At 42.2% G+C, this 13,145-nt stretch overlaps 1 protein-coding gene across 1 annotated transcript in view; it reads left to right on the top strand.

The window, feature by feature from the left end:
- The window catches only part of RRAGD (Ras related GTP binding D), a 47,835-nt gene that overhangs the window by 23,676 nt on the left and 11,014 nt on the right, over positions 1-13,145 (top strand). Inside the window, exons 2-5 of the mRNA XM_001158292.8 lie at positions 1,525-1,820; positions 8,755-8,954; positions 9,785-9,899; positions 11,305-11,447. Coding sequence (XP_001158292.1) covers positions 1,525-1,820; positions 8,755-8,954; positions 9,785-9,899; positions 11,305-11,447 — 754 coding nt within the window. The remainder of the gene's footprint in view (positions 1-1,524; positions 1,821-8,754; positions 8,955-9,784; positions 9,900-11,304; positions 11,448-13,145) is intronic.

The following is a 13,145-nucleotide window of genomic DNA, read 5'->3' as shown; positions in this document are numbered from 1 at the left end:
GGCCACAGACCCGTACCAGTCTGTGGCCTGTTAGGAACTGCGCTGCATGGCAGAAGGTGAGCAGTGGGGGAGCAAGCGAAGTTTCGTCTGTATTTACAGCCACTCCCCATTGCTCGCATTACTGCCTGAGCTCTGCCTCCTGTCAGATCAGCAGTGGCATTAGATTCTCATAGGAGTGCAAACCCTGTTGTGAACTGCACATGTGAGGGATTTAGGTTGCACGCTCCTTATGAGAATCCAGTGCCTGATGATCTGTCATTGTCTCCCATCAACCCCACATGGGACTGTCTAGTTGCAGGAAAACAAGCTCAGGGCTCCCATTGATTCTACGTTATGGTGACTTGAGAGTTATTTCATTATATAGGACAATGCAATAATAATAGAAATAAACTGCCTAATAAATGTAACCTGCTTGAATCATCCTGAAACCACCCCACCACCCCACTGGTCCCTGGAAAAATTGTTTTCCACAAAACTGGTCCCAGGTGCCAAAAAGGTTGGGGACTGCTGTTCTGTGTCTGTGCTGTCCAATACGTTAGCCACTTGCTGGATGTGGCTGTTGAGTACTTGCCACGATGAAACTGAGGAACCCCCAAATTTTTATTGTGATAAAATATATATAACATCATAACATTTACAGTTTTAGCCATTTTTGGCGGTGAGGGCCACATAACAATGTGACTGTTATGCGCCCCTCACCACCATCCATCTCCAGAATGTTCTCATATTCCCCCAGCTGAAACTACATACCCATTAAACATAGAACTCCCCATTCGTCTTTTCCCCCAACCCCTGAAAACATTCTGTGTCTATGAATTTGGCTTCTCTAGAAACATCATAGGAGGAGGATTTGAATTTCTAATTTTAATCAATTTTAATTTAAATAGCTGTATTTGGCTAGTAGCTACCTTACTGGATGGGGGCCCTGAGCCAGGGTGGGCCTGAGAGATGTCTGCCTCTCACAAACTTTGCATCTGCTGTGTAACACAATCCAAACCTGCGACATCTAGTCCAAGGCCCATTTTCCAGGCCTTCGTGGCTTGGGAGAGTACTAGCCAGAGGAGGGTGACTAAGAGAGGCATAACTCACGTCAACAAGCATCTCTTTAGTGATGGCTTCTCAGAGAACAATATGGCTCCTGAATGCTCAGACCTGGATTCTTTCCACAGTCTGCTCCAGGAAATAAATCTCTCTTCACGCTCCTGAGTCCCTGCTTGTGATGTGGCATTATATTGGTGTCTGGCCTCTGGGATGGTGTGAGAAGTGGCGAGACTGTATTGTTGAGTGTTTTGCACTTAGCAAAAGCTGTCCCCTTTGCCTGGTGGGAAGTATAGACCAGCGGTTAAGTGTTAAGGTTGTGAAGTCAGCAAGACTTGGGGTTTAAGTGGAGGGATGCAGTTAGCACTCTTTGGAAGAGTGGCATCATCTGTGAATCATAAATCACATTTGAGGTGGAAGTGAAACTCCTCTAATTAACCGCTGTGAAAGCGTCTCACCTTCATTCTCATTTTGTGGTTTCTCCAGTTCTGGACTTCAGTGACCCCTTCAGCACTGAAGTGAAGCCGAGAATCCTGCTTATGGGCCTGAGGAGAAGCGGCAAGTCGTCTATTCAGAAAGTTGTCTTTCACAAAATGTCTCCCAACGAAACTCTGTTCTTGGAGAGCACTAATAAGATATGCCGGGAAGATGTTTCCAACAGCTCCTTTGTCAATTTTCAGATTTGGGACTTCCCAGGACAGATTGACTTTTTTGACCCTACATTTGACTATGAGATGATCTTCCGGGGAACAGGAGCACTGATATTTGTCATTGACTCACAGGTAAAGCTCAGAGTCTCAGGGGTATGATGGCCTGGCCGGTCCCCTCCACCCCACCCCATGTTTTTGGTTTGGTTTTTAAACTCTGGAATAGGCCTTTCTACCAAACAAGTGTTTCTTGGTCAGGGCTCTCAGACTTTGCCAAAGATAAAAGGCTCCAGCCGTGACCAACAATCAACCCATTGAGCATTAGGGAACAATTGACACTTCAGCAAATCATAGACCTAGGAAACCTCACTGATGGAGGGGCCCATTCAGGCCAAATATGTCATCCCCACTTTGGTACCGCTGGTCAACATCTACAAAAGATCACAGGTTCTCTGCAACAAAAACATGTATATAAATTTACATTTTAAACTGTTTATTATTTCCTATGAAGATAAAGTTCTAGGTGTGAAAATTTTTCTTCTGAAATAAATTATTATAATTATTGCTTAAGATAATATAATTATGTATTTTATAGATGATTATTACATATAAAAAGTAAAATTTGAGATAAATATCCCTCTTTAGAAGATGGATATTTGATATTTTTTCCACTTCATATATCCGTGTTTGAATAAGACAATATTTGGCATCAGTTCCATTTTTGTTTTCTGTTTATATAGTTATAAGCACTGAGAAACTTTATTCACATAAGTAAGTAGGTGGATATGAGGTGAGTTTTATTCTAGCATTCATACTGCTATTCAGATTCCTTCCAAGTTATATCCCCTAAATTACCAAGTTTTCTATCATGAAAAATTATTTTTAGTAGTTTAACAACAGGCTTCCAGAGTAGGTTCTCCTTTCACTTTGTTGGACGCAAAGAATTGGGAACCCGTTTCCTATGCTTTGAAGAGCCCCATTCCCAGTCGCGAGTCATTCCCTGTATCAGGTTCTTTTCTAGCATTCCACATTGGCTCCTTGGCACCCTGGGTTTTTAATATCCTGAGGCTTTTCTGCTGTAGTTGGTGTAAAGGGGAGGCAAAGGGAGACAGTAGGACCACAAGTGTGTCAGGCAGATACATTTTAGGAAGGGGATGTGCAGCAGGATAGGGGCATTGGTGCTTTCCAAACTATTATGTCTGGGGCTCTTAGAAAATGCCCATGACATATGGCCCAGCCTGAAGGCTCCCCAAGGGCTCCCTTTTGCAGCTGGGGGGAAATAAATGGCATCAGCCCTTCTCAGCATGCACTGAACCAACTCTGAGGTTCAGGTTGTGCCCTTTCCCTGGAACTGTGGACCCACAGTGAGACAGGTTGGCCAGCTGCGGGTGTGCATCGCCCCGCTAAGCACACCCGGCCCTTCTAGGAGCACCAGAGCTGTTAGGGCTGAAGTGTTACAAAGACTATTCCCGATAATATCATTCTGAGCCCATCCTCGAGAACCATCCTCTGAGTAGACTCCCCATGCCTGAGAGGATCGTAAGTTCATTCAGGATCTAGGTGCCTGTTTAATAATAATAACAAAATTTTCAACTAAGCCTCTCAGTTCCAAGTGGCTGCATTTGTGTACGTGTATGGCTGTGGGAGCATGGCCAATGGTTAGAAGGATTCTTCCTTTCCTTTTTGGTAGGGGTGTGGAGGAGGGAGACTTCAAATCCAATGCCTGATCTGTGATCAGCAGTTTACTCTCTTCCCATGGGCCTACCCAGAAACACGTGTTACCTGCACCACGTCCAGGGCCTGCTGTCAGCAGCTGCTTTCCTGACTGTCCCACTTGTACTGACCTGTTTTCTGGCCCATCTGTGGTCTTGGCAGTATCCCCTGCTTTACTGTCTCAGGTCTGCCAGCACCATAAATTAGGGAGCTTAGAGCTCAAGGGGAGTGGATGGGGTGTGTGCACACTGCTGTAGGGAAGGGGAGGCTCCAGGGATGTCATGCTCATCTCTCTCTTCTAAGCTCCATTTTTCTCCCTAAGTCACGCAGCAGCTGTTTCTGTAGTTGTTGAACTGGGTAGCTGTAGTAGTCCTACCCATGGGTGAGTAGATTTCTAACCAGATGACTCATCATTTCAAGACAATGGATTAGTAAGTACTTACTTAAATACCACGTTGTGCTTACATAGCAATTTGCATTTATGGGAATTCAAATTTACAGTGTAATCTATTTTTAGGTGTTTCTAATATGGTTATAATGTGGCTAAAATAGGTACATCTGCCTATTTTTAAATTGAAGGCAGACCTTCAATTTAGGTTGGTAAATGTGTTTTTTATTTTAATTTTGTTTCTTGAATTTTTTTTTTTTCTTCCTCAGACGAGGTCTCACTATGTTGCCCAGGCTGGAGTGCAGTGGCTATTCACAAGTGTGATTATAACCCGCTACAGCCTCAAAGTCCTGGGCTCAAGTGATCCTACTGTTTCAACCTCCCAGGTAGCTGGGACTACAGATGCATGCTACTATCCTTGGCTCTTCTCTTGGGTGTTTTTTGTGGGGCAGAGAAAGATATAGGAATGTTTGAGAAGTTCATTTTTTAAAGGTATACTTTTTTTTTTTTTTTTTTTTGAGACGGAGTCTTGCTCTGTCGCCTAAGCCGGAGTGCAGTGGCGCCATCTTGGCTCACTGCAAGTCCACCTCCTGGGTTCACGCCATTTTCCTGCCTCAGCCTCCCGAGTAGCTGGGACTGCAGGCGCCCGCCACCACGCCTGGCTAATTTTTTGATTTTTAGTAGAGATGGGGTTTCACCATGTTAGCCAGGATGGGCTCGATCTCTTGACCTCATGATCCATCCATCTCAGCCTCCCAAAATGCTGGGATTACAGGCATGAGCCACCACACCCGGCCTAAAGTTATACTTTTTAAAAAGAGAAGGCTGGGCACAGTGGCTCATGTCTATAATCCAAACACTTTGGGAGGCCAAGGCTGGAGGACCACTTAGGCCCAGGAGTTTGAGGCTGCAGTAAGCTGTGATTGTGCCATTGCACTCCAACCTGGGTGACAGAGCAAGACCTTATCTCGAAAAGAGAAAAAAACCACGCATAAAAATAAACAGTAGGAAAAGCATTGTTGAATGCTGTAATTTATTTAAAATAAGGAATAATTAAATAAGCAGTTTCAAAACCTAGTATACTTTTTTGTTGGAAGCAGAATGTAAAAATCATGTTTGCAGGAACCTTTATGGGATGTGATTAGAAGCACTGACAGGAAAATCAAAACTTTAGGGAAGTGTCTCCACAGCACTTGAGTGTCCTTGCCTTTCTTTCTTTTTTTTTTTTGAGATGGAGTCTCACTCTGTCACCAGGCTGGAGTGCAGTGGTGCGATCTTGGCTCACTGCAATCCCCGCCAACTGGGTTCAAGTGATTCTCCTCCCTCAGCCTCCTGAGTAGCCACCACACCCAGCTAAGTTTTATATTTTTAGTAGAGACAGGATTTCACAATGTTGGCCAGGATGGTCTCGATCTCTTGACCTCGTGATCCACCCGCCTCGGCCTCCCAAAGTGCTGAGATTACAGTCATGAGCCACTACGCCTGGCCCCTTTCCTTTATTTCTAAGCAATGCTATTTTGTTCTCACTCCTCATATTTTTATTTTTTGTTCATGAATTCCTTACAGTCACAGGATTGCCGGATAAATATATCCCCCAGGAGTAAATGTGTCCTCACAGAATGTCATAAAATAAAAAAGAATGAAAGCTAGAGTGGTTCCCATGATCTGTGGTGACACCCCAGCCCCGCTCCCCAGCCTACAGAATGCACCATATCTCCTGAAGCCATTGCACATGTGCTGTGGATCCAAAAGAGAGTTTCTTCTTGACCTGTGCTGGTGCTTGTGACCTGCCCATAATCCCCAGATCTAATTTCAGAGTAGAAACTATGCAGTGTATTTTACCTTAATTTTTATTTGTCAAAGAAAGTAATAAACAATGGGAAAAATCACCTGCAATCCCTCTGTTCTAACCAACCAAGTATTTTCTTTTTTTTAGTCCTTGTAGCTACATGCTGCTTTTTCAGTTAGTTGGTAATCAGACCATTTTATATGCTTGGCAGGGAGGTTAGAGTAGCAATTTCCAATCTTTGGAGATGTGATGCTCTCTTGACATTGGGTAGTTTTGCTCACAGACATGTTCCCTTAACTCCCCTCCTCAGTTAAAGACAGCAATAACGCTTTTCTTGAGGTGTAATTTACATGCAATAAAATGCATTCATTTTAAGTGTACAGTTCAACAGGTTTGACCAATGTGTACACCATGTAACCACCCCTCCTTCAAGATATAGAATATTTCCACCACCCCAAAGGTTCCCTTGTGCCCTTTCTCAGGTGATCCCCTGAAACGCTCAGCCCCAGGCAACCACTGCAGTGCTGTCACTTTAGTTTGCCTTTTCTAGAATTTCATCTATGTGGAACCATACAGTAATACCTTTAGTTTTTAATGCTTAATCTGCTGACCCAGCATCCGACATTTGCCTTTCATTTAATTAAAAAAAATTTTTTAATTTTTTTTGAGATGGAGTCTTGCTCTGTTGCCCAGGCTGGAGTGCAGTGGCACGATCTTGGCTCACTGCAACCTCCGTCTCCCAGGTTTAAGCAATTCTCCTGCCTCAGCCTCCTGAGTAGCTGGGATTACAGGCATGCGCCACCCTGCCCAGCTAATTTTTGTATTTTTTTAGTAGGGACGGGGTTTCACCATGTTGGTCAGGCTGGTCTCGAACTCCTGACCTCGTGATCTGCCTGCCTTGGCCTCCCAAAGGCCTGGGATTACAGGCGTGAGCCACCGCGCCCGGCCTCATTTTATTTAATTTTTACAGACAGGCTCTCACTCTGTTACCTAGGTTGGAGTGCAGTGGCAAGATCATAGCTCATTGTAAACTCAAATTCCTGGGTTCAAGGAATTCTCCTGCCTCAGCCTCCGAGTAGCTGGGACTACAGGTGTGCACCACCAAGCCTGGTTAATTACATATATATATATATATATTTCTAGAGATAGGGGTCTCACTGTGTTGTTCAGGCTGGTCTTGAACTCAAGCAGTCCTCTCCAGTAGGTGGGATTACAGGCACAAGCCACTGCTCCTGGCTTTTGTCCTTTATTCTAAACAACTCTGTAGAGTGTGAAGGATGGGAAGGACTCCATTTGCGGTTTTTCCCTCTTCATAGTTTCCTATTTGTATAATTAATATTTGATTTACCTAGAGACTAGGGATACATTTTTACTGATGTTTGGAGCATAGAAGAATGCCAGAAAACACCCCCAATTATACTGGCTTTCTGTTTTTTCCAGGTTTGGAGGCATAAGTGGCGGGGCAGAGGGGGAAGGCATTTAGATTCTGTCCTACAGGTCTCTTTCCTTTTTTTTTTTTTTTTTGGCTATAAAAACAAGACCTGTTCACACCCTTCAAATTGGCAATAAGAGATCTGACACCACCAATTGTTGGTGAGGGTCTGAAGCATCAGATGCTGTTTACAGACTTCCAGGTACAGTCAAGGCACTCCTACCTATGACCTGACAAGTCACCCTTCAGAGTAAGCCACATGTACATGAGACTGTACATATATCATTGTAATCACATATACATGGGAATATTTAATGTCCATCAGCAGGCAAATATAAATTATAGATCATCCATAAAAGGAAGTTTTATAGAGCCATTAAAAGGAACTAATGCACTGTAGTTATGTACTACAGATAACATTCAGCATAGGTGAATCTCACTGACATAGTGTTGAATGAAAAAGGCAAACTATAATATACACACAACTTAATATTTCTTTCCATTTTTAAACAATGTAAATGAATTATATGTGATGTTTGAGGATATATATGTCTGTATTAATGTATACATGAGTGAGAATAAATACTAAACTTGGGATAGTGGTTGTCTCTAGAGGATGAGGGGGTAGAGGGATAGCATGGGTTGGGAGGATGAGGAGAAACACAGAGGGCTTTTGTGTAGATGTTTTATTTCTTAAACAGAGATAAATACACAGGTGTTCATTATATAGGCATGGGAAGAAGAAAAAAGTTAGTATTGTTTGGGGCAATTCCTCTAGACCAGGGGACTTTTTCTGTAAAGGGGCAGATGGCAAACATCTTAAGCTTTGTAGACTGTACTGTCTCTGAGGAGTTTCTCTAGAGGAAACTTACTCAACTCTGCCATTGTAGCACAAAAGCAGCCTTAGACAATATGAAAGCAAATGAGCATGTTCCAATACAACTTACTTTTAAGAAACAGGCACAGGGCCTGCAGACGGTGGTCTGCTGACTTCTGCACTGAACCAGTGGTTCTTAAAATTGCTCCTCAGCTCCTTCCCCACCCGCCCAGTGGCCTGTATCATGCCTCCATCTCTAATTGTTCATCACAGTTCACAAGAGACTGGAAAAGTTAGGAGGAACAGTATTCTGGGGAAGGTCTTATGTGGAGTAGGGTCCGTTTCTCTTCCTGAAACCGCAACTCTGATCTTTTTTTTTTTTTTTCTTTTTGTGACCGAGTCTCACTCTGTCATCCAGGCTGGAGTACAGTGGTATGATCTCAGCTCACTGCAATCTCTGCCTCCTGGGTTCAAGCAATTCTCCTGCCTCAGCCTCCCGAGTAGCTGGGACTACAGGCGCATGCCACCACGCCTGGCTAATTTTTTGTATTTTTAGTAGAGAAGGGGTTTCACCGTGTTAGCCAGGATGGTCTCAATCTCCTGACCTCATGATCCACCTGCCTGAGCCTCCCAAAGTTCTGGGATTACAGGCATGAGCCACCACGCCCAGCCAACTCTGATCTTTATGACTGTCATCAACCTCAGTCATAACTGCCTAAATCAGCTGCATTTTTTTAGCCTTTCTTCTTCCTCTCTTTGTTAACAGAACTTAAATTTTCACACTGGAATTATAAGAAGCCAGCTTGTTGAGGGGAACCTTTGCAACATATTTCGGGGGGTTGCAGCCACATGGTTTCCAGGTGAAGAGTGTGTGTGGGAGGCTCAGGAAGCAAAGTGGCCTTCTCTCACAGGCGTTGCCTTTGGTCCTAGGATGATTACATGGAAGCCCTGGCCAGGCTCCACCTCACGGTGACCAGGGCCTACAAAGTGAATACTGACATCAACTTCGAGGTGTTTATTCATAAAGTGGATGGTCTGTCAGATGACCACAAAATTGAAACCCAAAGAGATATTCACCAGAGGGCAAACGATGACCTTGCAGATGCTGGATTAGAAAAAATTCACCTCAGGTGAGAACAGAAACCCCTTAAGGATCCCAATAAAGGATGGAAGAAAGCAAGTTTGGGGTTCGGAGTCACCATGATTGGCTTGGCATGGGCAGTAATTTACCTTCTTTTTACCCTGTTTCATGCTGTAGATGGATAGGATTAGGGGAAAATGAGCTTTGCATGTGCTAATGCTAATCTTTAGTGAAAGCGATGTTTTTTTTGTTTTTTAACAAATGGTCAAAGCTAAGGTTCTCCCCTCACATGAGAAACACATTATAGAAAACCTATGAATATAATTTTAGTAGTTAGTTGATGCTAAAGTTTACAGTTCTTGATAAAGATATTATCTGTAATTATAAGTAAAGGAGTAATCTGAAAACAATCCAAATAGGAATCCTCACAAAGGAAAACAATGTTTCCATCATTTTTTGTGAGGTAGTACATGCATCATTTTGTAAATTGGGAAATGGAAAAAAAATAGTTGCTTCAATATCAAGAATATAAGTTACTAATTGGACAACCTAAGAGGCTTGTGTAAAGATGATCTGGCATGGATTGTCTTGCAGAATGTCAGGAAGCTGGGATGGACACAGATTGCTGCGGTCGTAAGCTTGCCAGTTGGCAGATGAGAATAGGCACAGCAGATGAGAATAGGCACAGCTCGGGCTTTTTGGGAGGTGGGGAGGAATGGCTTATTTTTTACCGAGGTCACTGTAAATTCTGAAGGGGGCTGGACTGTATGTGTTAGGACTATAGATACAGAAGGCAGATTACCGGTGTTTTGACATAGCCTAAGCAGCCTGTTCCTCATTCAAAGGGAAAACATGATGAAATACTGTTTCCTCTTTCAGCTTTTATCTGACAAGCATATATGATCATTCAATATTTGAAGCTTTTAGCAAAGTTGTTCAGAAACTGATTCCACAACTCCCAACTCTGGAGAATTTGCTGAACATCTTTATCTCAGTAAGTAAATAATATTCCTGTTTGAGTCACTTGTAGAATTTGAAAATAACATTGCAAGAGTGAAAAAGATCTTATTTCCGATTGCTTCTATAGCATTTCAAGGTCATTTAAGTATTACTTTTAAAGATTACCCCTATGTGTTCTTTTAGATCCTTTAAAATTTAACTCCCAGCCCAGCTTGATGGCTCACGCCCCACTTTGGGAGGTTGAGGCGTTACGATGGCTTGAGGCCAGGAGGTTGGGACCAGTTTAGGTAACATAGTGAGATCCTGTCTATACAAAAAAAATGTAAAAACTAGCCAGGTGTGGTAGCACATGCCTGTAGTCCCAGCTACTTGGGAGGCTGTGGTGGAAGGAGTACTTGAGCCCAGGAGTTTGAGGCTGAAGTGAGCCATGATTGTGCCACTGCACTCCAGCCTGGGCATCAGAGCGAGAACTTGTCTCTAAAAATAACATTTAACTACTCAAATGCATTCCTGCACTTCACTGGTATAATTGGAGGGTTTATTCAAGCCTGTAGGCAATCATTCAATATTAATAGAGCCCCACCAGAGGTAGGGAACATAAAACTTGGCTTTATTGATAAGACGCAAACTGTTGAATAGCTTTTTATAAGTTTAACATGCTGTGAGTGATGTGCTGAATGAACCCTACACATCACCAGCTCCAGGCAGGCTCTGCTGAGTTGAATTGAGGCAGACCTATTGGTTATACTCACATTTACTCTGTCACTACACAATTTTGAGTGTGTTTGTTTAGTGTTTCTAAGCTTATTTTAAAATTTACAGTCAGTAAAAGTATTTTTACTTGGCCTTTTCCTAATTGCAGGTATGTATCTCTATGAGTTAGGAAATATTGCTCAATTTGGTTACCTAAAATAAATAATTTGTGGTCATTCGAATTCTTTTTTTTTTTTGAGATGGAGTTTTGCTCTTGTTGCCCAGGCTGGAGTGCAATGGCGCCATCTTGGCTCACCGCTACCTCCGCCTCCTGGGTTCAAGCAGTTCTCCTTCCTCAGCCTCCCGAGTAGCTGGGATTACAGGCATGCACCACCACGCCTGGCTAATTTTGTATTTTTAGTAGAGACAGGTTTCTCCCTGTTGGTCAGGCTGGTTTCGAACTCCTGACCTCAGGTGATCTGCCCGCCTTGGCCTCCCAAAGTGCTGGGATTACAGGCATGAGCCACCATGCCCGGCCTCTACTTTTTATTTCTTATGCAAGTCCAGTATAGAGAAGTTTATGACAGTGAAGTTTAAATTGTAATAAAATGATACAATTTAAATTTTTAGTAGTGAGTTTTGCTCATTTTGTATTTTACATTAAGAATGGCATTCAATTTTGTGTAGTCATGACATGGTCTGAAGTTGACTGTTGCTTTAAGGCAACTTTTTTTTTTAAATTTCAGAATTCTGGAATTGAAAAGGCATTTCTATTTGATGTGGTCAGTAAAATTTATATTGCAACTGATAGTACTCCGGTGGATATGCAAACCTATGAGCTCTGCTGTGATATGATAGATGTGGTTATTGACATCTCTTGTATTTATGGGTAAGTACAACATTCTTAAAGGCCACAATCAAGCCATCCTTCCTTCATAACCTTTCAGGCATTTTGCATTTACATTTACTTACTTAACTTTAACATTTTTGTCTTAAATGACTGAAATCTATAAATAAATATACCAGTTAGCATGCAATAATAACAGTTATTGAGCAAATGCCAGGCATTATGCTAATCTCATTGCATGCTTCCTATTATTTATTTCAATTTTTTAGCAATAGGGTGTCCCTGTGTTGTCCAGGATAGATCACTCCTGGGCTCAAGTGATCCTCTCACCTCAGCCTCTCGAGTAGCTGGGATTATAGGCATGAGCCACTGTGCCCAGGTTATCATTTAATTCTCAACTATTCGATGTGGCAGAAATTACATTTGACCCTTGAACAACACAGGGGTTGGGGTACCAACCCTTTGAACAGTCAAAAAGCCACATATATTTCCCCCCTGACAAACTTAACTATTAATACTAATAGTCTACTGTTGACTGGAAGCCTTACCAATAACATGAATCATTGATTAACACACATTTTGTATGTTATGTATTACGTACTGTATTCTTAACAATAAAGTGAGCTACAGAGAAGAAATTATAAGAAAGAATATATTTACTATTTATTAAATGGAAGTGGGTCATCATAAAGGTCTTTACCCTCATTGTCTTCACATTGAGTAGGCTGAGGAGGAGGAAGAGAAGGGGTTGATTTTGCTGTCTTAGGAGTGGCAGAAGCGGAAGAAAATCCATGTATAAGTGGACCTAGGCAGTTCAAATCTGTGTTGTTTAAGGTCAACTGTAGTGTATTCACTTTACAGATGAAAAAACTGAGGTTCAGAGTGGTTACATTTCTTACCCTTGCTCACACTATCAGTAAGGATTGGAACTGGAGTTTCAACTCAGATCTGATTCCTGATCCTCTGCTGAAAAAAATCTATTAACATACCATTTTTAGAAAACAGAGCTTCCTATACACTTAATATAAAATAAACAAGGAGTGGGGGAAACTGATTATGTTACCCGACGTAGAAACAATTCTACATAATTATAAATGTGCTGAACAGGTGGTGTACAGACTGACTAGGTGTGAACTAGTTGTTCATCTTATTAAGATGTTAAGGTGTTGCTATCTGTATTGTATCTGACATCCTCATCTAGTTGATGAGGTAAAGCTTTTGCTCATCTTCCTCTTTACTCACTGCCTGTGACCTGCCTTACACAGCTTGACGCTCTGCCTCTCAGCTTTTGTGAGAGTCTAGTCTCCATTTTTCTCTTCCATTGCTTAAAAATCCTTTGCCCACTCAGCTCGGATTCTCTCTGTTAACTGTTAGACACACACACACACACACACCACACACACACACGGACAGTGATACTTACAAGATTGTATTGAGGATGAAATATCATTAGGCTCATAACGTGCCTTTACCTGGTAGACTCTGGATAAATGTAGCTGCCATAATTTATTATTACTGTTATAATTAAACGCTGACATCTGGCTTTAGAAATAAACCTTATTGCCCAAGATTACTGCCCTGAAGCATTCTATTATTTTTAAACCGTTTAAATGGATGACCTTGAAATAGTCATGGAAGATGAACGCACCCTGATTACAGTGCAGATTGCCATGGTAATCAAGTACAATGAACAACACAATTAATCTGGCACATGCTTAACAATGTGCATGATCATTATTG

This window comes from Pan troglodytes, chromosome 5 (assembly GCF_028858775.2).
Source record: "Pan troglodytes isolate AG18354 chromosome 5, NHGRI_mPanTro3-v2.0_pri, whole genome shotgun sequence".
Taxonomy (NCBI): Eukaryota; Metazoa; Chordata; class Mammalia; order Primates; family Hominidae; genus Pan; species Pan troglodytes.
The sequence above is the reverse complement of the archived record's forward strand: the minus strand, read 5'-3'. Positions and strand labels throughout refer to the sequence as shown.